The following is a 22,652-nucleotide window of genomic DNA, read 5'->3' on the forward strand; positions in this document are numbered from 1 at the left end:
TAGCAATTGATATTTCAAGGAGTATGCAGCCAGCAGCCACAATGCTTCTGAAACAGAGACTGCAAGCATTCCTTCCTAGACTTCTACTCCAGATGAAATCACTGCCAAATACCAGCTGCAATGCTCCAGTCGAAATTGGGTTCAAGTTTCAAGTGTTGGCACAGAATAGACAATTAATCTTTGACTCTGGTTTTGAAGACTATAATGAAGAGATCATCCAGAAGTTCTTAAGTGCACAGATCACTGTGGATACCTACATGAATGCAGACTTTTTGCAGGCACTTGAGGAGAACTTCTTTAATGTGACCTCTGCTAAAGTTAAGGTAACTTATATATATATCCAAGAACATATATCTTGGAAAAATTAGGCAATTTAATATTTACAGACTCTGATGCTGAGTACTGCAGGAAGACAAAAAAATAGTTCAGGTATAGATGATGCTAATAAACAGAATCACAGAATTGTAGAGATTAGAAGGAATCCCTGAAAGTCACCTTCTTCAATCCCTCTGCTCAAGTACGGTCAACTAAAGCAGTGTCCAGGGCCATGTCTGATGGCTTTTGTGTATCTCCAAGAATGGAGACTCCTCAATGTCTCCAGACAACCAGCACCAGTGCTCAGCCACCCTTGTCTTTTCTTAAATTTATATAGACCTTCCTTTTATTTTGTTGACCTGATATAACCTGATATATCAATTCCAATTCCCTAGGCACTCCTGTAGTGAGATGGTACCCAGAACATGTGATGAGTATTCTTACAGAATACCTTCCTATATCTACCATGGAATGATTGTACTTTGGGCAGTGGAAAGTAGTTTTCTTTCAGGAACTCTTATTCCTGAAAGGAAACTACTTTCTTATTCCTGATTTTATATCTTTGTCCAGAACGGTGATAGCTCTAAACAGAAATCCCAGAAAAAAGGTATCTGAGAAATTTGTTTAAAGAAGTTTATTCATGTCATTAACTTGTCAAATAATTTCAAAAAACAAAGCTGGGCTCTACTTACAGATAACTGATGATCAGGAAATTCTGCCTAGATGCTGCAGTTAATTTGTCCACCTTGAAGTGAGGTGAAGGGAGAAGCATAAAACTTCATCTAATCTCTCAAGAAATGAATGGGGATTCTTTCAACTTGAGTTCAAGAAATTCAAATCTCATTGGAGTGTTTCAGGGTCAATGCCTTGACAGTTTATCCTTGATAAGGCACTGACTCTATAAAGCACTGAATATGTCCTGTAGTAGCTGTTTGAATATTAGCACTTACTAAGGTCTCTTAGTAAGAGACCTTCCTGCTAGGGAAAGACTGCTTAGTTCTTGCTAAAAACATAAAGAGTTTCATCTTCCAACTTGAATTTTGCTTTGATGAAACACCAATTTTAATCTGGCATGGAGTGAGGAAGCCATATTAAAAATTCCTATGCTTTCAGATGAAAGTTGGTGTTCTATTTTTTACAGCATTTGCAAAATTTAATGAGTTGTTTTCCGAAGATTTCTTAAAATGTCAGAACAGGGAACATGACCACATAAGATTTTGGTTGTTTTGAGTCTCAGAGAAAGAACTCGTTTGACATAAAGGTAAAAGCAGTGCTTTGTTCCTCCTAATTGCCAGTGCTGGAGATCAGCATCAAGCAAGGCTTCTTTCTGCTTAGGCATTATTATTATAAATAAATATGCTTCATATCTCAGCACTTTACCAGTGGATTAATATTCTTCTCTGACACTGTTTATGTACAAATTGAAAGTACAAGACTTTAGAATGCACATGAAATCACAATTTTATCTTCCTAGGATCCTGAGCAATAACATGCTTGTTCTGTAAAGATTATTAATTATAAAAGTCATCAGGGACCATGATTATCTATTGGTTAAATTTCTTCTTTTCTTTGTTATATGTTTGCTTAGCAGGAAAAAGTTGGACCTAATTCCCAGCATTTTCAACAGTGGATGTGTTCCAACAAGAGCTTGATATATATAAATGCTTTGTAAACATAATAACATATCTTTACATATATTCACACATAATGCCTGCAGTAACACCCCACATTCCCTGTTCCCCATGTTTTTAAAATGGAAAGATCATAGAAAAAAACAACCAAACCCAGGCCTACAGCATTGTCTCTAACTGTATCACATGCTCCTTGAGCAGGCATAGAATTTGTACCAGTGCCTCCACATTGTGTGTTTGTTACCTTACTAGTTAGTTCCAGCTTAAATTCTTGTCTTCTAGCTGCTTCAGTACAGAAGGGGAATGTTTGAAGTGGCAATCACTTCATTTGCTTTTGTCACCTGTGGAAAAATTTACCTTAACAGAAGTAACGGGTTTTGCATTGGTCAAAGCTGTGCCTTGCATAGGGAATGTAAAATATGAAGGGTGGGAGGGAAGAAAATCTAGCTTTGCTTGTGCACTTGCTGGTCAGAGAGTTTAGGAGGATTTTTAAGTCATTGCCGTTGAGGATAGGACATCATTTACTTGTGCAGCTTCTTTCTGGGCAAATTAATCCACTCTGTGAGCAGGACCTGAGAAGTCTTCTGTTGGTATGAAGAGGGAATTGGTGGAGAGAAATTGGAGGAGACTGGTAGCTTGAAGGGGAACTAAGAAACTGTGCTTTTCCTCCATACTGGAAGAAACTTAACTGTTACTCTTTGTCCTGAAAAGGTGGAAATGTATCCAATACAAATTATTAGCATCCTGAGGTGAGCTAAACCTTATGTCTTAAGAAAGAAACATAAAGCAGAGAACAGAGAAGGGTGATGACCTGCCTGTGTGGAAGGACAAAAAGACATAAATATTTGCATGGGGGGAGGATTAGACCCAGAGAGGATGCGCTTCCTGGTGTGGCTCAGTTGACAGCCAACGGGAGCTGCTCTTGCAGAAATGGGAGAATTTGCTCTTAATTCTTCTCCACATTCACATATAAGAGAACTCTTCAGACATCAGAGAAAGGTTTTCAGTGGGTAAGTTAGAAAAGAATTTGTCTCCTACCTCACATGCTAAGATGACAGATATAATAGCTATGCTATATTCTGCAAAAAAAATCCCTCAAATGGAAGTGCTATCAGGGAAGAGAGGTTTTTGTGTTCTGTTCTCATTTTTCCTCACTACCATTTCCAGCACACATTTCAGGTCTACCATAGTGTAGTGCAATTTGACTATCTCATAGCCATTTCTCAATGTGAGCTGTAATTCTTACAAAGACTGAACTTTCAGTTTCTTTGCAATTAACTTGTCATTACTCCCTTTCCTGCCAGGTTCTGTTAGTATTTTCAGATGGGCTCGATGATTCACTGGAAGACCTGAAGAAAGCAGCAGACTCACTTCGCTTTAAAGGTATTACAGTACCACTTTGATGCTCCTGCATCCTACTACCACAGGCCTGATGTACAGCTCCCCCATTGAAATCTTTCCACTTAACACTGCCTGTCCATGCTCATGTGGAATTGCCCACAAGTATTTCCTTCTCCATGTGAAACAGTATACATGACGTGTCACTATATGGCAGATGATGCCAGAGACATGCCTAGGGGTGCAGAGGTTCTAGTTTTTTCTAGTTTCTGGAGTCCAGCTCCAACAGCTGGAGCAATTCAGGATGGACACTTCTTACAGATGAGAACAACACCAGAGGTTAGATACAACTCTGACTTGTCTAGGAAAAAGCAAGTTTGAACTTGTGTTTGGGCACCAAGTAACATTCTGGTCTGACAGTTGGAGAGAGAAGTCAATTAGAAAATTACTAGTCTAGATTTTTCTCTTACACATTTTTCTCAATAGCTCGATTGCTTTTAATATATTGTACTGAAGACATAAAATTTAAGTCTTTCAGGGAATTGCTGTTATTTGAGTTTATATTGTTGGTTAAATAGTGTGTTTCAGGTATTTACTAATTTAAATTTGTGCTTATGTTGAAGGTCTTGATGCACTTCTATTAGTCGGCCTGGACAATACACAGAACTTGACTGAATTTTGGGAAATAGAGTTTGGAAGAGGGTTTGGATACAAGGAACCTCTGAGTGTTGGGTTTGCAGATATTGCAAACATTTTGCAGAGAAATCTTGTAAGTCCTTTTGTGATATAAACAAAAGGAGGGGGGAATCAGTCTTTCTTTATGATGAGCATATGTAAATGAAATGTTCCTTCTAATTTTTCAGGATGCTGTTGCAGAGAGAAAATGCTGTAAGGTTATTTGTAAGTGTCTTGGAGAAAATGGTGATCATGGTGTCCGGGGAAATCCTGGAAGGAAGGTAAGAGGTCTAAGATAGACATTACATAAGAGCTTCTTCATTTTTCAAAGTGTTTCTGGTTTTTTTTTTTTTTGTAGTATTTCAGAGCATGCATGTGTGCCCCCATAGCATTTAATGTTAGGACAGATGAAGGAGAAACATGAAATGTGATCCTTTCTCTGCTGCATTCTCCTATCCAAAATATTTTTGTAATGAAAATGATTTGTACATATAAAAATCATTAAGCACTCTACTGCACCAATTCAGCAGAAAATTGAGAGGGATTTAAAAAATTAAGTCTGATTAATCAAGAGGCTTATTATCTATTGGGAATGAGAAACTTCCAACTGACAAGCTGAAAGTAGAAAATAATCATTTTTCACTAAGTATGTACCTTATGCTTTTGTGACTGGTTATTCCAAATATCCTCTTATATAAGTCTGTTTTGATCCAAAAGGATTACTTCTTTTGAGATTTAAAATTGTTTGGTTTAAGACATTTTTGAATATTACAGATATCACTACTTCTACACCATACAAGTAGAAGTAATTATTAAAGTTTTTAATATATGTAGTCTCCATTTGACTACTATTCTTTCCATTATATCTACTTATTCCAGTAGCATGTGAGATAAATTATATCTGCAGTTCACACTCTTCAGTTATATGGTTGCAGTTAAATGAAGTTTTGGTTATCTCCTAAGAAATGTATAGTCTTCTAATACTTCTTCATAAACCAATTGACTGGTTTTTTTCATTACTCTTGTTGCTTTTCTTATACCTTTCTGTTTTACTAAAGGACTAGATTAAGGTGCTCACACAGTGTTCAGAATGTAAACATAGTTGTTTTGCAACTGGAAATTCCCTTTGCTCCAGTTTCTTTCTGCTCAGATTCTTCCCTAAGGGTAATGATATTTGCATGACTTCCAATATAAAGTTGAAACCTTCCTATATGTTTGCAAGGCATTGCAATAACTTTGTCCTAACAAGTTTCCAACTCCATATATTTTTCATTTCACCTTAGAATTTAATTACTGTAATGTTTCTTTTCCAAATCACTAGAAAGATATTTAATTTGATGAACTATCCCAATGAGCTTTATTAAGCCATCAGAGAGTTTCCTGAAATAACAGCTCAAAGTGTATATTAACCATTGTTCTTTTCTTGGGTATACATTTGGGATTTTTTTCCCATCCATGTCAAATACAGGACTGTACAGAGTGTCTGTGTAAATGCAGGGAGCCTGCCCTCCTTAGAATAACCAGATCTAATTTTCAGGGGATGTTTTCTATCTCTATGTGCAGAATAATCTGAAAGAGATTAACTGTGTGTGCTTGGAGAACAGTGTTACTTTTAAATTCTCATTTTTCAGGGAAGTACAGGTTACAGAGGATCTCCTGGCCATCCTGGTGAGGAAGGTGGGATTGTAAGTAAACATTTGTCTTCCTGTTATGATGATGTTAGTTGGTGCCTGAACCTGTACCCATCAATGTTAACCCAAAATGTGTTAGAGGAACAGGTAAATAGGCAGATCTGTTTCTCTGTGTCTCATTGTATGGATGAGATTGAACATTTTCCTTTGTTTCTTAGGGGGAGAGAGGCCCAGCTGGTTTCAGTGGGACTCAAGGAGACAGGGGATGTCCAGGTGTCAGGGGTCATAAGGCAAGTCTGTAACTTTGAAACATTTCCTAATTTTGTTTCCCATAAACTTGTTTTCTGTACTGAGGAAAAATCCCTGTGCTGTCTTCCTGAAGCATGGATGAACATCAAGATCCAGCTGTAGGAATGCAGACAGTGTTTGCTGTCTGATTTTGAGAGATATTTTGTGTAACCCAAACATGGTTTAATGGCTCAGGATTTTGCTGACTTAAGCAACTGGATGATGAGTTTTTCACCACTAACTCCAGACTGGCCATAGTTAAAGCTATAAAGCTTTATGGAGTGGGAATGAAAATTAAGCCTATACTATCTTTCCGAGAGGAAAGGAGGAAATCCGATACATGACAGTAGAAGGTTTTACAGTAGGGACTTCCAATACTGGGCTCAGCATACCTCTGCACAGCAAGCTATTGTACCCTGCTTTTCAAGCTCAATAAAAATACTTTTACCAAATTTCATCTATATTTTTTTTTCAATTTTAGGGGGCCAGAGGCTATAGAGGAAGTCAGGTATGTGTTTTCATGTGTGATACATTTTCTTTGAGAACTGATTTCTGCTTCCTTTCATGTTACCCTGTAAAATGAAATTATCAACAAGGAAGGAAAGTAGTGTAAAAACTTAGTGTAAAAATAGTGTAAAAACTTAGTGTGAAAATAGTACAAAAACAACATTAAATTTACTTTTGCTATGGTTCTATAAAGATGGATTTAAGATACCTATCACATCAATTAAAATCAGCAGTCATAATTGTATTTTTATATGATTACAGTCTATTAGTCTAACTGACAGGAAAAGGATTTATTTACTGACTAGTTTGTTAATCTGTAAAGGTGGTAATTCTGGTCATCTGGATCTCATTCTAATTGTGAAGAGGAGATGAGGGAAAAAAAGGTTGCAACTAGTAGTTATTGGGGGTTTGGACAGCATTTTCCCTAGATCGTTATTGACACTTTTTTAATACTCAAATATCTCTTCAAGCTGTGTTTGTCATCTCATCTGCTGATATTTCAAGTCTGCTTGTTTAACCTTTCAAACATACCTGTTCATGAAGGAGATGTGTTCACTAATTTGATAATAAAGAGTGAAGCCTGCAAGACAATGATCTGTAACAGTAATAGTTTCCAAGCAACAGTGATTAAAATGAAATTAACTTGTATTGAATGCTTTGATACAAAACCACTTCTAAAAATGAGTTGTGAGCCTCAAAGATTCAGAAGATATTTGTCTCCATAACTGAGCAGCTTGGACAAAGTTCAGAGATAGTTTCTGTAACCTCAGCTCTATTTAAAGTACTGTTCTGTACTAACTTTTTAGTCTTCTCATGTGTTTCTCTTTCCTTTTCCATTTTCTGCTGTTCTCTGAAGTAATTTGTCCTTCCTCCAATGTTCAAAATGTCAGATTATAGAAGAGGGAGAGTACTTGCTGATGATTTCAATTTGTCAAAGTTAAATAGTGCAGTAGGTCTTACCAGTTGCACAAACCCTACTGAAATCAGGTAAACATGTGAATATATTCATTATGTTGAGTCGTTATATCCACAAATTTTATTTTAAATAAAAATATGAAACTTTCAGCACATAAAAATGTGATTCAGTTGTGCCAACTTAGTAAGGTTGAAGCAGTTTATTGAAGTTACTGAAGTTTGGAAGGCATTTTATTGTAGCTATTTGAATGAAAGGAAATACTGAATGTTTAATAGTATGAAGTTTGGCTCAGGTTTTCTGAGGTAGGAAATGACTGATAGAAAAAATAACACCTCAATAAAAGTCATGATTACTTACTTAGTGCTCAAAATTTTTCTGGAATGCTTATTCAAGAAATTCTTGTTTGTGACATTAATCGAAATGTACAGACAGCTGTTTTTTCTTGTAGTAGATGCAGAATTCTTTTAAATGAAAGAAGTTCTTCCTCAGGAATTTTAACTAGGAGATTTTGCAAAGTCAATTTAGCATCAAAACCTACAAAGCAATTTTATCTGTGGTCTCTATCAGAGTGAGACTGCTGATGGTTTTAACTTGTTCTTGTGCCACTTTCAGTGTTTGTTGAATATCATTTCAGCTTTCTGGTTAATTGTCTCTGCTAAATTAATTTCCTACTACAAGTTAAACCAACACAGTTAATGCCTTCATTTTTATCCTAGTAAAGAAAGATGGAAGAAGTTTCAAAATATCCTGTAAAAATTTGGTTTGTTATTTAGCTGAGTCTGAAACACTGTGGAGTATACATACATGAAAAAAGTCTCACAGTTATAACTTTATTTAGATGCCTCACAAAAGTAAACACTGCAAACTCCTTAAGTATGGGATGGGCATTTTGTGGGAAAATGACTTCCATAACTGTTTGCAATGCTGTGTATCATTTTTGCAGGCAAAGAGAAGAGAAAGACAATGTGAATTTGAAAGGGAAGGTGACTGATATTTACGTAGCACTGATACTTATGTACTCTTGCTGAAAGAGTTATGGAGTTTCTTAAAAAATCCTAAAGTTTAAGATCAATCTTCTGTAATTATTTTTTAATCATGGTTATTCTTTCTGTTTTTTCAATCCACTGTTCATGTTATAAAACGATGGAATAAAAGCAAAAAAGCACAGTAAAAACACATATGATGGATTAAATCAGAATTACAAGGTTATCAGCATGATAGATCAAATACTATTAGTTTATTTTGGAATTTGTATTTTGAAGGTGCTGCAGCTGGGAAAATATGTGGAAGGTGAAAGAAGGAAAAGCAGAATTTAAATCCTAATGGAAATATATAATTTAAATAGCTGTTTTTCTTATTAGGTGTCCTTAACAGTTAGTTGTTTTAGACATTGTTAATTCATTAAAAATATTAATTAGTAATTAAAATTTATAGTTATTATTCTTAATTATTCTTGCTAACCATTAAAACCACAGATCTTATTCAAGTTTCCAAATGCAGGACAAACTCTTCTTTCTTTGCTCAGACAAGTGGATTAATGCTAATTGGATTTTTTTTTTTTTTTGCTTATTGCTACAGGGTGAACATGGTGAGAGTGGATTTGATGGCACTGATGGAGAGCAGGTAAACATTACTTTAAATGTGCAGTGCTATTAAAGACACCAACCTCAGGGTTCAAAGGTACAGATTTTGTGCTTTGAATGGGTTTTAATGCTGAACAGAAGTTATGTTGTTGGGTATTTAGAATTATATATCTGATTGAAGCTAGATTCTGCCAGAAAAAAACTTCTGCCAGAATCTGATTTAGCAGAAAGAATAAACATTAATTTTTTCTTCTTTCTCTCCCCTTTCTGAGTTTAGGGAGAACATGGATTTCCTGGACCTTCTGGAGAGAAAGGCAACAGAGGGAAATGGGTGATGTACCCCTTCAGTAATGTTTAGATTTTATGGAAACATCTTTCCAAATTGTAATGCTGTCTGTAATGCCTGTGAGTTATTTTTAATAGCTGCCTGTTCTCTAACATGCTGTCACTCCTGTTCTAAATGAGTGTAGCTCCACTGACTTCAACAGATCTGGCCCTCTGCTGCCACATATATTATTCATACTTGTACCTGAATTGTTTGTGCTCTTTTTATGAATTTAGGGTAGAAAAGGCCCCAGAGGAGAACCAGGTGAACGAGGAGAATCTGGTGTAAGAGGAGATCATGTAAGTGCATTCCTTTATTTTTATTATATTTCACTGATTTGCATCTTGATTTTGTGATGGAGGTATTTGAAATATATGTGATTTGAAGAGTTTTTCACAGTCCTAGAAAATGCAGTACTCTGCAAGAAAAATGGCCTATTCTAGGAGTCCTGTACTCTTAAATGTAGATGTACTGATGTGTTTTGATGTGTTGCTCGGAAGCAGGTATTTAAGCCTCGGGTATCCTGCCTGTTTATGATTTTTTAGTTTGTTTGTTTATTTGTTTTCAACATAGGCAACATAACTCCTTTTGGAGCTGCTTATCATAGAACTGTTGAATGGCTTGGGCTGAAAGGGACCTTAAAGTTCAACTAGTTCCCAACACCTCTTGCCATGGGCAGGGGCACCTCACACTAGACCAGATGGTCTGGTGAAAGGACCAGGTGGACTAGGTCAGTCTTCCCTGTTAGTTCCCACCCTACAGAGGAATTCTGGATCACTTGAAAACCCTGTGCACTGACTCTTGGTTAGCAATTTATAATGATGCAAAGGCAAGCTACTTCTTTATATTCACATTTTTGTTTGCATGGTCCAGAGATCTACATAAATGCATTCCCTGGACTAAAATTCCAGAGCAGACACCACAGTTCTTGTCTTGAAAAGACACAACTTTGTCTTTTCACATATATTTCAATGACTTCGTTCCAAACAGTCATATATTGTGTGACTCCTGTCTTTAAAGCTTATATTGAAAAAAAAAATCAGGTAACATGGTAATTTGCCTCTTTGAGAGATCAGGATTTCACCTGATCTAGCATTAAGTGGCTAAATGGAACTCCATTCTAGTGTAAGCCCCCAAATGAAACCATGAGTTATGATCTTAACTCAATTAACTATATCAAATCAACCAGAACAGTTTCACATTTTCAGTTTAATTTGTTGACCCTTAGTAATTTTACTTTTAATCTCTGTGCAAAAGAACTTTGCAGAACTTCCTATACTAAGTTCTTACAAGCATGATCATTTAAAATAGCTTTTTTATTACTTGCTCTCTGCAATTACAGATCTAATTAATTCTATTTCTTTATCCTTCTGCTGTAGTCAAAGTAATAAAGGTATGGTAACAGAAAATGCTGAGCTTTCCATTGATTTTTTTCAGGGAGATCCTGGGACTAACAATAATGTTACTGGCCCTAAGGGTGAAAAAGGAAACCTAGCACCACAGGTAGGCAAGTTGTTCTATTTTGTGGAGAGAGGATTTGCATAATAGCTAATTTCTACTTGCTGTCCAGTGACCAAGGAGGTTTTTGTTCATCTGCAACACAGAAAGCTTTAGAAACTGCTTGATACAGGAAAAATAGAAAAAAAAAAAGTTTAAAAATATTATGGAAATATTCTCATAATGTAGAGCTAATGGAAAACATGTATTTAGTATAAATATATTATTTTTCCACAAGTTTACATCAGTAGCCTGAAAGGCTTCAATAATGGGTTGTAAAGATACTGTTAAAAATCATGCTGGGAAAAGTGCACAGGTTATCAACAGACTATACTCATTTTGTTATGGAACAGTTATTACCTCAGAATGGTGGATAAATTGCATTTTGATCTGTAAATAGAAAATAAGAGCTGGGATATGTACTTATATAGTGATGTTAGGGTTTTTAACAGGTGTTTTAGCAAAACTGCAAAGAAAGAAACATAACAGAAAAGCGTGGCTTGTATTACCATTACAATTTGTTTGAAAATAATAAAATAAGCTGATAAAGTAGTTGGATGGTAGCAAGAAAAAAGATGGTGAATGAAAACTTAAGATGATGGCAACCATGGGTGAAAAATCTGCTGATTTAGAAGTCTTTCTTTCTGAACAAGTAGGATTGTATGCATACATGTATGGCTATGTAGAGTGTGCTGAAAGCAGAAGAAAATCTCTGAGGATTGCTTTTTAAAGAATAATTGGGTTTTGATAACGCTTTGAAAGCAACTGTCATCTCAAGGAATCCAACTGAAAGGCTGAAGTCAACAAAAATTATTTCACAGAAGCCTTGTCTTTGTACTAGCTGTTAGTAATTGGAGATCCAAAGCAGACATGATCTGTCTGGTTTATAGTTTTTGACTATAAATGATTTGTAAAAAGCAAGACTCAACATTAGTATTACACAACTGATTGCAATTAAAATACTTAGAAGAAACAAAGAAGGAATGTATAAAGAAGAATGTGCATGTACAAGAAAAAGGAAAGAGTGTTTAAAGAGCTTGGTCATTACTTTGTTTTGCAGGGAGACCCAGGCCCACAAGGACTCCAAGGAGAGCAGGGTGACACTGGCCTAGATGTAAGAATAGCAATCAAAATGGGGTGGAAATAACTGATAAAAGACACTGTGGGGTTCCCACCAAAAAAAAAAACATTTTTGTCTTCTTCCTTTTATCCCACCCTTCAAACTCCTGCAAGGAGAGAGAGAAAAAATCCTCTAAAGTTTTCAAAGAGAAACACATTTGGCTTCAAACCTAGTAGCTTATATATATTGCAATGTTTTCTTTTCTTTAAAATCAGGAATTTGCTTTTCTGTTAGTTCTAAGTCTGATTCATGTGAAATAACAAGCCTTTATTCAAAACCTTATACTCAATTTATATTCAAAGCCTATATACTCAATTTATTTTTCAATGAGCCTTAAATGCTTCAAGACTCCACCCTAGATTAATCTATCTCTTCTTTCCACCCATGACTGCAAGTTTTCTATGTCTGTTCAAGTATATAGATAAGTTCACTGGCAGCTGAGCTGCTCTTTTTTAGTTCACTGGAGACTGGAAGTTGTGAAGGCCCCTTCCTAGTCTGTCAGAATTGTGCCTAATGCCAAAGTCTGGCATGATCACATCTCAATCAGGCTGCAAAAACATCCTAAAAGCCTCCTTAGGTTTGTGAGGTTCACCAGTAACATTCACTAGAGCTGCTGAGCAGTGTGCAGCAGGAAGTGGTGCAAACTTCTGGGTTCACAGGAGGAGAAGAGGACTTTTGTTCCCTTTATTTTAGCCAAAGGGCAGTTGACTGGGAAGGTGTTTTCCGAATTTTGTTGGAATGTCTTCACTCTGCACTCATTAAGGATCTAAAATCTTTTTTCTTTTTGGAAAGACTTACTTGTGTACAAATTTCTGTCCCAAATCCACCTTTTTCTCAATTTTTTTACCTTAAATCTTTCTGTGGAAATAATCTCTGCTTTCTTTAAGCTGTATTTGGTTTTATTGTATGTATAATGTGTTTTGTGATATACTACTGTTTCACATATTGCTCAGTATTCTGGATGTAATCTCTCATGCCACTCCTTTCTAGGGTGCAGCAGGTCGAAGAGGCCAACCAGGTATAAAGGTGAGTGGCTGACACTGCTTCTACCTATTTATATACATCTACATGTCCAGCCCGAGTCCAGCTCCCCTTAAGTGAAAAATTTGATTATGAGCCAAGACACAAGTGTTTAACAATCAAAAGTCTATTTCAAGCCAAGGCAGCCTTTGAATCTCGTAGGTGAATGTCGTAGAGACCCTCCTGACTTGAAGGATTTAGGATTTGAAGGGAGCTTTCATCAAAATAAAAGGACAGTTACTTTTACTATTAGGGCAAGTATGGGAATGTAGCTAGAAAAGAGCCTGTCACTAAAGATGACAAAAATGAGAAGTCAGGCTGCAAAGTCTGACAGTTCATTCCTCCTTTGCTGCATGCACACAGAGATATGCATGATACACACGTGCAGCACAAACAAAATTAGGGCAAGTTTTACATGATGCTTTGCTCAAAATAAACAGTGTTAACTGCTGCTCAAACATATAACATAATTAAGACTTTGGAAATAATTTCCCAAGTCAATATTTAGAAGAATATAGGATGTACAGAATAGGTCAAACCCACTGCATGCTGACTAATCATTCCAGGAAGATACTCTGGTAGAATAATCTCTCATGTAATTGAAAGATGACAAAATCTATCTCATCATTAGATGGTAGGCCTGGTTTTCCTAGATTTGTACCCCACAGAGTCACAATGAAAGAAAACTTTACTGAGATGTACTTAGTAAAGACATCACTACAATTCTCTTAAATGATGATCCAGATATTGTTCTTGGAAAAGAAAACTTGTTTGTCCTAGAGTATGAATTACAAAATAACAGTTATCAAAGCAAATCTAAAAGCAGCTATATTCAAGTGTGCTTTAGTGCAAGTAAAAATTAAATTCTAGGTATTCTCAAGTGTAGGTTACATGATCATTCTAGAAAACCTTGCTTAAGCACAAGTGGGTCACATTTGACCCAATCTCTTTGCCAAGTTGCTAACACAGATAAGGAGATGGTATATGCCATAATACAGCATTTCCCTCTTTATCTTAGTGCATATAAACCCCAGGAAACATTGCAATTTTGTGTACAACATTGTCAGTACCAACAGGGTGGAATATATCTTGAAGTTCTGCTGTGTGTTTGGGTCTGAGGAATGGGTAGAGTTGCAGTTTCTGAATAAAAGTGCCAACCAGCGTTTTGAGTAGGTCAAGTATAAAATGTTAATAAATAATAGCAAGAATAACCATAGTGATGCAATATAGAACATGAATTTCAGTGAAGGAAAAGGACTGTCTTTTACGGCAGTAATATTTCTTCAGAAGCACAGTGTTTGATTTGTCTCTGATGTCTGGGCTTCCTGTCCCTCTCATGTTGAGAGGTTTTGCTATACTTTTATATACCTTTTTCTCCTCTGTGTGGCAGACAGGTAATGGAGATTTTTAAAGTTTAGAATTATTCAATTTAATATTTCACTGGGAAATATCAATCAGAAGGGAGAGTCCTGCAAGTTCACTAAACTACAGTCTGGTCACTTCCCAGGTTTTTGCAATACACACATGTGCTGTGTGCCAAAACTCCTGTCCACACCTGGTTTCTGAAAGCCCCAGTTTGGATTTCCTTTGAGAATCCAAAATTTTCACTGAGGCATTGCAGATAGGAATAGACTGGAAGATTTTGATACTATCTGACAGCAGGGAGAAAGCACCATGCTTTGGTTTTTGCCAGGATCAGCATAAATTGAAAGAATATGAGCCTTTTGCAGTTGTTTCCTATTTTTATCTCAGAAATTCTTTATAGGGTTTATGAAGATATTTTAGATTAAAATATTGAAGAATATTCATCAAGTCTGCCTTTTAATTATTCCAGTCCTTGCTTGAGCACTGAGAAACCCATTTCTTGGGTAATTATGAAACTTAGTGCTTTTTTATTTTCTTTTCCCTGTTGGATTGCAGCTGATATCTCATGAATGTTTGCATTATTCTGTCAGGTACCAACAAAAGAAATAATCAGCTAAGCTATGGTTGGTAACAGGACCAAAACTGAAGTCAATAGAAATGGATCTGTACCATATCTTGGTTGTACTAACAAGCACAAGAACCTTATATGGTTAGAAAATAAGAATGTTCAACTTGTTTACTAAATTAATAGAGTACAGAGTCAGTTGAGCCTTTTCAACTAATTGAACCTTAGCTGAGACAACCCTCTTCATCTCCATGGAAGCCCTCTCAGCCAGTAATGCGGGCACCCTTTTGTAAAATGTCAGGGAACAAGAGAAATGACTGAAACAGCAACAGAAAACTTTCAAACTGTTTTCATTCAAGTACTGATGATCAGCTTTGGCTTCTAAAAGCATATAAAGAACCATTTGTCTGGGTCAGTGAGCACTGAAAGTTAGGTACCAATCAATGATCAAAGGCAGGTAATGTAGATATCGCTGAAAAAGTGTAAAAAGTGAATGGCAAAGAGAATTGCAGACGTCTGTCTTTCACATCCCTTGGAGAAGAGAGATGGAACAGTAAACCCTGCAATACGACAGTGGCATCCATCCTTGGGTGAGATTGTGGCTTTTGTGTCCTTCCATTGGGATCTCTTGCATGGCAGGATGTTACAAAGCATTGCTTTATCAGCAGAAGTTATGAGAGCTCCACTGCAAAGCTCTCCTGGTGTCCCTGGGCCAGGAAGCAGATCTATTTAGACTTGATGTTTGTGGGATCTTCAAGGGCCCTTCTGTGGACCACAGTATCCTGCTTTGTAAGGAAATTAGATATGGCCAGTCCCTCTGGAGGAGGAAGGTTTTGTGCTGAAATGGGATAAAGAAGAATCCCTCTTTCAGGTAGATAAGAGGGATATTGGTAGTGACATACTCAGAGGTGAATAATCAAATTAAAGACATTGAGCCAGAATTCACCCACCTAACACAAAAGGACTTGTTTTAGGTTCAGCTGTTAATAAAAGGCACTGAAATAACACCCTCATCAACAAAGCAATTAACTTCTCTTGCAGTCAGCGTGAACACACTGCTGTTCATCATATCCTAAAAAGGACTTCTCCCAAGACTTGCAGTTCCAATTGTCTTTGCCTTTCTGTGATAAAAGGAGAGTAATTTTTTTCAAATAGTTAAAACAACATAAAAAAATGCACAGCTAGCCCTTCTTAATAGTCAGAAGTAGTCATCAGGCAGAAGGAATGGAAGGTGTGGTGTGGTATCAGAGAGGTTTTTGTCACAGACAAGAACAACACTGTAATCTGTGTGATGGAAATAAAGCAAAATAGTGAAGAGGAAAAGGAGAATAACTTAGAGGAAGGCAAGAGAGAGAGGAAAAGGTAGGGGAGAAAAAAGGACAACCACTTTTCTGGGATTTGATTCAAAGTAAATTTAAGTAGCTGAAAACTTTAAATTCGTTTTGAATTTTAGTAGAATGTGCCTAAGATATGTATCCATTTTCATTATGGTCAAAATTATTTTAGTGGAATCTATTTCTACTTGATTATTTTACATCTGTCAATATCATATACTTGCTGATGTTCTTGCTCTGGCTATAAATTAACATTTTTTTTTGCTTTTTTTAAAAAAATTTTTTATTGTTATTTTTTGTTTCATTCACATGGTGCAGAATGAAATTTCAGCCTTTTAAATTCATTTTTCCTCAGAAAATTCTTTCCATCTTGCATCTGTTTTCCAAGAATCTTCAGACATATGTTTTATGATTTCTCCAGTGAAAGGGGGTCTGCAAGGCCTGTAATATCTTGGTGCTAATTGTCACCATTTTACTCAATCCAGAAGACAGTGAGTATTTCTTATGGACATCAGTTTAGCTGACTCATCCTCAGATGGTAGCTTTATGGAGATGGGAGACAGAAATTTTTTACCATCATCAAGACAGATTTGATTTGCCTCACTGAATAACTGGAGTGAAAGATGGGGAGTAAAAAAAGGGTCTAATTCTAGTGTGATTGTGAAGTCATGATTCCCCCTCAGAGCCATTCCCCAGGGATGAGGGTAAAGAGAATCTACCCTTGTGGCCTGGCTTTATGATTTCTGGTCTTTACAGTGGACAAAGGTAATGCGCAAATATTGCTGAGACATGGTGTAAAATGTATTCAGCAAAATAAAACTGACCTCTTCTGCTGCAGCTTTTATATTCATCACACTCCCCAAAAAACTAAAGAAAAGCTACTCTTCTGCTTTTAATTTGAGTTTTCTTCAACAGGAATTTTAAGCTGTTTGAAAACTGTTTGTTCTGACAGGGTGAGCAAGGAGATGTGGGAGAAACCGGTTACTCAGGAGAAACTGGTCTTCCAGGCCCACAGGTAACTAATAGAACTTCTGAGTTGTTATTATGTTAGTTATGGAAAAAATAAATTTCCTGCCTTGATGTTTTGTTCATATTTTGAAAAGCTTTGTTAACTTCAACTAATGAATATTATAAGTAAGACTCCTTCTTGGCAAATCTTTTCTCTAAGCCTAAGGAATTAAATGTGACAAGCTACCTTGGTGCAACTTCTAGTGAAATTTAAAGAGGAGCATGAGTAGCAAAAATAAGTAATTTAGCCAACACATCTCCAACTTACATGATATTATCAAGCAGATATAATCAAAATTAATTAATTAGAAATTGCTAAAAATAAATGCATAAAACATATTCCATTTACAAAAGCAATGAGAAAAGCTTTGTGTTTAAAAAATTTGCTAGGTGGAGTCATTTTGAAGAGAATTATTGTGGTAGCTTCCAGTTTAAAGATGCTCTTAGATGCTTCTAACTTTTAAAGATGTTTAAGTTTAAAGATGCTTTTAACTTACATTTTAGGATGGAGAAAGCCTGGTTGATAGTAGGCTGCTTATGGCTCCCTTGGTATCCTTAGGCACCTCAGGGGGTCTCTGAATCAGACTGGCAGGCAGTAACTGGCAGGTGCTTCAAACAGGCAAATCCTTATAACAAAACAGCAAAGGCTTGTGAAACAGGCACTGGGATTATGGTCATTGCAGCAACACGATTGTCATTGAAGGGCTGTTAACATTTAACTGACTTTTTGTTTCAATGGTTTCTTTACATCAGGGCCCAAGAGGACCACAAGGGATCAGAGGACCTCGTGGACCACAAGGCATGCCAGGCCCTCCGGTTAGCTTTAAATAATATATTCCAGCTGTACTCATTAGGGCTTTTCATTCTCAGTGTTGGTGTTGTTTTATAAAGAACAACAGCTTCAAAAAGCTTATTAAAAGTAGAAATAGGGCTTTTTGGTGTAATACTTAAGGAAACTGGTTATAATACTTAAGGAAACAGTCTTGTATGATAAAATAACAGCCTTGGAAATAAATTTAGGTGCAGGAAAAGCAGGTGCTAGAATGTGATGAGGTTGTAGCTACTGAGCTGCTTGACTGTCTGCTGAACTTCTCACTTTTGTGATGCTGTTGATTTTGGGGATTCTTCTGGAATTACACCATTGCAACTCAGGGCTGGAATGTCCTATGCTGTCAGTCTTAGTCATCTGTTTCAGTCAACGAAGGATACTTACTGTTGCCCTGATTCTTAAGATTTTCTAAAGCCTTCTGAGTTTACATTCTGTTAGAAAACTTTCCCACACAATTTCTATAAACAACATATTGTTTTGCATTCCTTCATGGGGGTGGAGAAACTTGATGTACTAGTGGTTTGTCCAATGTCTTTGGAGAGATGGCCCATTCACTCTCCAATCCACTGTCACCTTTGGAAAAGTATAAAAGTTGGAGTCAGAAAATAAACTTTCTCTTTTACCTTGCAAAATAGCAGGTGGCTTGCGTTGTCCTATAGCGACAACTTACATAACCAAATATATGCTTTGTGCACATATGCATGTATTCACTAGGTATCTATGATATAGAAAATAACATTTATGTTATACATGATAACATTTTGAGAATTTTATGGCAGTTGTACAGATGACAGGAAATAAGTAGAATGATAACTTGACTGGTAACTCTTACTTGTGGTCCTCAAAAGCCCAATATTTTTACTGACTCTGTGGCAATTTCAAGTGGCAATGAATCCTTGAGTGCAGTGTGCCCTTGATTGTTTCATTGTGCACCTTCTAACTGACACTTCTTATTACAGGGTAGTGTGGGGATGCCCGGTTCACCTGGCTCTGCTGGAAAATTAGGTATAAGAGGAGCAAAGGTAAAGATTTTCAAAGTATCTAATTGCAGCAATCTAACAGTGTCATTCATTCAAGACTGACCAAAGAAGCACTGTTGAAATTGCTCTTGTGTTAATGGTTCTGAATGGGACCTGCCCTCTCACAAAATGGAGCAGTGCTGATCCTTGAGTTTGTTTTATGATTCCTAGAATCTGTCCAGTCCATTGAAAATACTCACCAGTGAATCATAGAATAATTCATCTTGGAAGGGACCCATGAGGATCATCAAATCCAACTCCCTGCTTCTTGCAGGACTACCTAAAACTAAACCATAAAGAGGATCATTCAGCTGCTACTTGAAGTCTGACAGGCTTTGTGGCATGACCACTTTTCTCGAGAGCCTGTTCTAATAACCAACACTGGATCAGTGACTTCACCCTTAGGTGAAGAATTTTTTCATAACACCCAATCTGACCTTCTCAGTTCAAAGAAGCATAGCTGCTTATTTTAACCTTGTTTTTCTAAAGATTTCAAACCAGTCCAAGGAACTTATTCTGTTATGATGTATATTTTGGAGGAATGCATATGTTGAAATGAACTGTATAAACATGAAGGCAAACAGAAAGGCTTATACTAACAGGTTGTTGACACTAGAGTTCGCTTACTTATGATAAATGTTATCCTTACTTACCTTTCATTTATGTTTGTTGATATGTGAGATTTTATTTAATAAAAATAACTCAGTTTAGGTGCTGTTGTATAATTGAATCTAAAAATCACAAATAATTCCAGCCATCTAAGCCTTTCCATCTCTTTGAAGCGTTGTAACCTTTAGTGGCAGAGAGGTATCAGAAGGTCAAAGTGCTGCCATGAAAAGAATCACTGTATGAAAACATATTCAAACAGTGACTAACATTGGGAAGATATATGAGAAGTTCCATCATACATTCCATTTTGTCAGTCAGGTTTTGTGCTGTTTAATATTACGGTCTTGGTTAGAAGAATGTTCATTTAGAAAGTGAAAACAAAAATTGAACTGAAGAAAAGAAAGAGGGCTAAGAACACAGTGCAGACAGCCTGCCTGAGAGATAGAATTTCTATCAACAGGTGCTTCAGGCTGGTAGAATTCCAGAACATATTCTGCTACCATTAATACCAATTTTTCCAAACCCCACTTTTTCTTTTTTCACTTGTAATTCTTTATTGCAATGGGGGCTTTATTAAACAACACCTTTGGGGTTTAGCTGCATAAATGCTCAGCATATTCTCATTTGCCAAGTCATTTCCAGTTCTATCACCAGGAACAGTCCATGAAACATGGTCTGTAATGGAATGCTTTTGCTCAGCATCAAATAGTCTATAAAATGTATAGGCACACTTCAGTTTAACAAACAGGTTTGCATTTCAGAAAGAATTCTCCTAAATGCAAAACCAATGGCTTTTGTGTTTCAATTATAACAGGGTGAACCTGGTGATCCTGGAGAGAAGGGCTTAGCTGGACTACCTGGACAGAGAGGCATTCCTGTGAGTTTTCTCCCCTAATTCAGTACACCTGTATTTTAATACCTATTCATCTGAATCAGTAATGATAATTTCCTTCTATTTTCTCTGTTTGATACAATTAAAATTATTTCACCTTTGGTTCTCTTTCCTTATGGACACCAGATTTCTTGTGGGGTAGAGAGAATATCTTTCCCCTCAAATTCTTTAGAAGAAAGAAAGTATGATAAAGGTAGGGCACACAGTAGAAAGGAACTATGACGTCTATCCTTGTTTTTCCTCCACAGTTTTTGCATTGTTTGCTAGAGTTTTTAGATTGCATTTTGATAGCTTGTCCTACTTCATCAGTCTTAGTAGCTTGGGCACCTCATTGTAATGGGACAATCTTAATTCCAAAATTAAATTGGATATAAACCTAATTCTGGATTAAAAGCTAACTCGTAGTATATTTAACCTACGCAGGGCATGGATGGCAGAGATGCCTATGGTCCTGAAGGAAGCAAAGGAGCAAAGGTATGTGCTTAGAGTCTGAGAGTCTCTCAGTCTGCATTCTACTGTTATGATCTCCATATCTGATTAAAAAGAAATGCAAGACATGCAAAGTGCATTTGTAAGGTTCAGTGAGAAGCTCAGGATTACCACAGTCGTTGTGAGACATTCTTCTGTAGGAAATTATTTTGAGAACCACTCACTCTTACTCTTTGCCTGATGTGTGTATATCTATGTGGAGGATTGTACTTGCAGTGCACAGTGCTTTCTCCCACTTCAGTCTGCCTGAGCATTGTTATTGGCAAGTGTTGGTGGGCTGGCCACTATGGGCTCTTTTAATTTTTCTTGTTTCAGAGGAGGGGTTCCCTAACTACCAAGGTGAGGGTGATACTCTCCAAACATCATCACTGTTTTCATGTGAAATATTTTCCTTGTGTTCCTACTGTCAGCAGTAAGCTCTGAGGAGTAACCTCTGGATTGTTAAGAAATTCTTGTCATTCCCTTCACAGTGCTGAAAAAAAAGTAATGAAATGCCTTCTACTCTAAAATTGTACAAGAATTCAGCTGAAATAAAAAGTATAAAGGAAGTATGAGATCAGAATCATGGCACCAGTGGATCAGTCCATGAGCAAAGTGGTCAGGATATTGGAAACAGCTGCAGTTCTCCATTCAAAGAGTTTGTGCAGTATTGCAAGACTAGTCCTTTCTTGCTGCTTATGAAAAAAGTTCCAGTGAATCTCACTGGTAGGCTCATCTGTTTCACTCTCTCTTTCTGTGGGAGAACCAGAGTGCTGCAGAAAGCTGCAGAAAATATATAAAGGCTTTCTACGAGCCTCTCCAATAGATGAACTCCTTTTTCTTAAACGGCTTTTTGGTAAAGTGGCTCTTGATACTTCTTATTTTCCAATATCTTTTCTTACCTTCTTAGCTCTAACAATTTTCTTTGATGACAGGGTTTCATAGGTTACACATATGTTATATGTGTGCAAGAGGACAAGGACATATATAAATAGTGTGAATTCTGGTGTTTAGGAAAGATACACTTCATTTCTGACTGTTTTTTGGGAGAGTCTCACTATTTCTCATGGGTGAACAAAGAACACACTAGAAACTGAAGTAACTGAAAACAGTTAAAGAATTGACTTCTAGTAAGCCAAGGAAATATTACAGTGTCATTATTTGGTGTGAGTGGTATAAAATTTTGAAACAACATTCAAACACTCTGCATGCTATTAGGAGGCATTAATAAGTTTTGATAAAACACTTGAGAAATGTAATATTCATTAAAAATTAGAAGCTGGTGGAAATTCTTAAAATGCCCTTCCTTTAGATAAACAAGGTATTAATCTAAAATTGTATCATTTGAGACCAGAGTAGCAGCCACTATTGCTTGGGTGAGTTGTAAAGCTGAGAATAATTTTGAAATTCTTTTTTGTTTAAAGACATTAAACACTAACCACATCACAAAGTTCTAGATTCTTATGAAGTCTTTGTCCTTTCTTTTCATAGGGAGAATCTGGATTCATAGGTTATCCTGGTCCGGAGGTATGATTAAATGAGCATGTTTGATTTCTTTTTGTCTTTTTTTACATTATTCTTATTTGTAAGAGGTTGCCTGTGTTTCTGTCTGTCTTCTTTCCAATTAATTCTGGATTTCATTTATTTTCAGGGAGAAGAAGGAGATCAGGGCATGCCAGGAGCTGAAGGACCCAAAGGAATTAGGGGTAGAAGAGTA

General features: G+C 36.5%; 2 protein-coding genes across 2 annotated transcripts in view; both read left to right on the forward strand.

Moving 5' to 3' along the window:
- LOC115493559 (uncharacterized) overlaps positions 1-22,652 on the forward strand; it is a 25,316-nt gene continuing 2,664 nt past the window's right edge. Inside the window, exons 1-19 of the mRNA XM_072924253.1 lie at positions 1-323; positions 3,251-3,329; positions 3,908-4,053; positions 4,148-4,240; positions 5,591-5,737; positions 6,360-6,386; positions 8,802-8,924; positions 9,162-9,215; positions 9,446-9,508; positions 10,647-10,712; positions 11,767-11,820; positions 12,817-12,852; positions 17,063-17,125; positions 17,872-17,934; positions 18,907-18,969; positions 20,390-20,452; positions 20,891-20,941; positions 22,427-22,462; positions 22,587-22,649. Of these exons, the coding sequence (XP_072780354.1) occupies positions 24-323; positions 3,251-3,329; positions 3,908-4,053; positions 4,148-4,240; positions 5,591-5,737; positions 6,360-6,386; positions 8,802-8,924; positions 9,162-9,215; positions 9,446-9,508; positions 10,647-10,712; positions 11,767-11,820; positions 12,817-12,852; positions 17,063-17,125; positions 17,872-17,934; positions 18,907-18,969; positions 20,390-20,452; positions 20,891-20,941; positions 22,427-22,462; positions 22,587-22,649 (1,590 nt within the window). The 5' untranslated portion in view covers positions 1-23. The remainder of the gene's footprint in view (positions 324-3,250; positions 3,330-3,907; positions 4,054-4,147; positions 4,241-5,590; positions 5,738-6,359; positions 6,387-8,801; positions 8,925-9,161; positions 9,216-9,445; positions 9,509-10,646; positions 10,713-11,766; positions 11,821-12,816; positions 12,853-17,062; positions 17,126-17,871; positions 17,935-18,906; positions 18,970-20,389; positions 20,453-20,890; positions 20,942-22,426; positions 22,463-22,586; positions 22,650-22,652) is intronic.
- The window catches only part of LOC105758993 (collagen alpha-4(VI) chain), a 14,341-nt gene continuing 14,273 nt past the window's right edge, over positions 22,585-22,652 (forward strand). Inside the window, exon 1 of the mRNA XM_072925783.1 lies at positions 22,585-22,649. The gene's annotated coding sequence lies outside the window, so the exon portion shown is untranslated. The remainder of the gene's footprint in view (positions 22,650-22,652) is intronic.

The sequence above is a fragment of the Taeniopygia guttata genome, chromosome 2 (genome assembly GCF_048771995.1).
Source record: "Taeniopygia guttata chromosome 2, bTaeGut7.mat, whole genome shotgun sequence".
NCBI lineage: Eukaryota > Metazoa > Chordata > Aves > Passeriformes > Estrildidae > Taeniopygia > Taeniopygia guttata.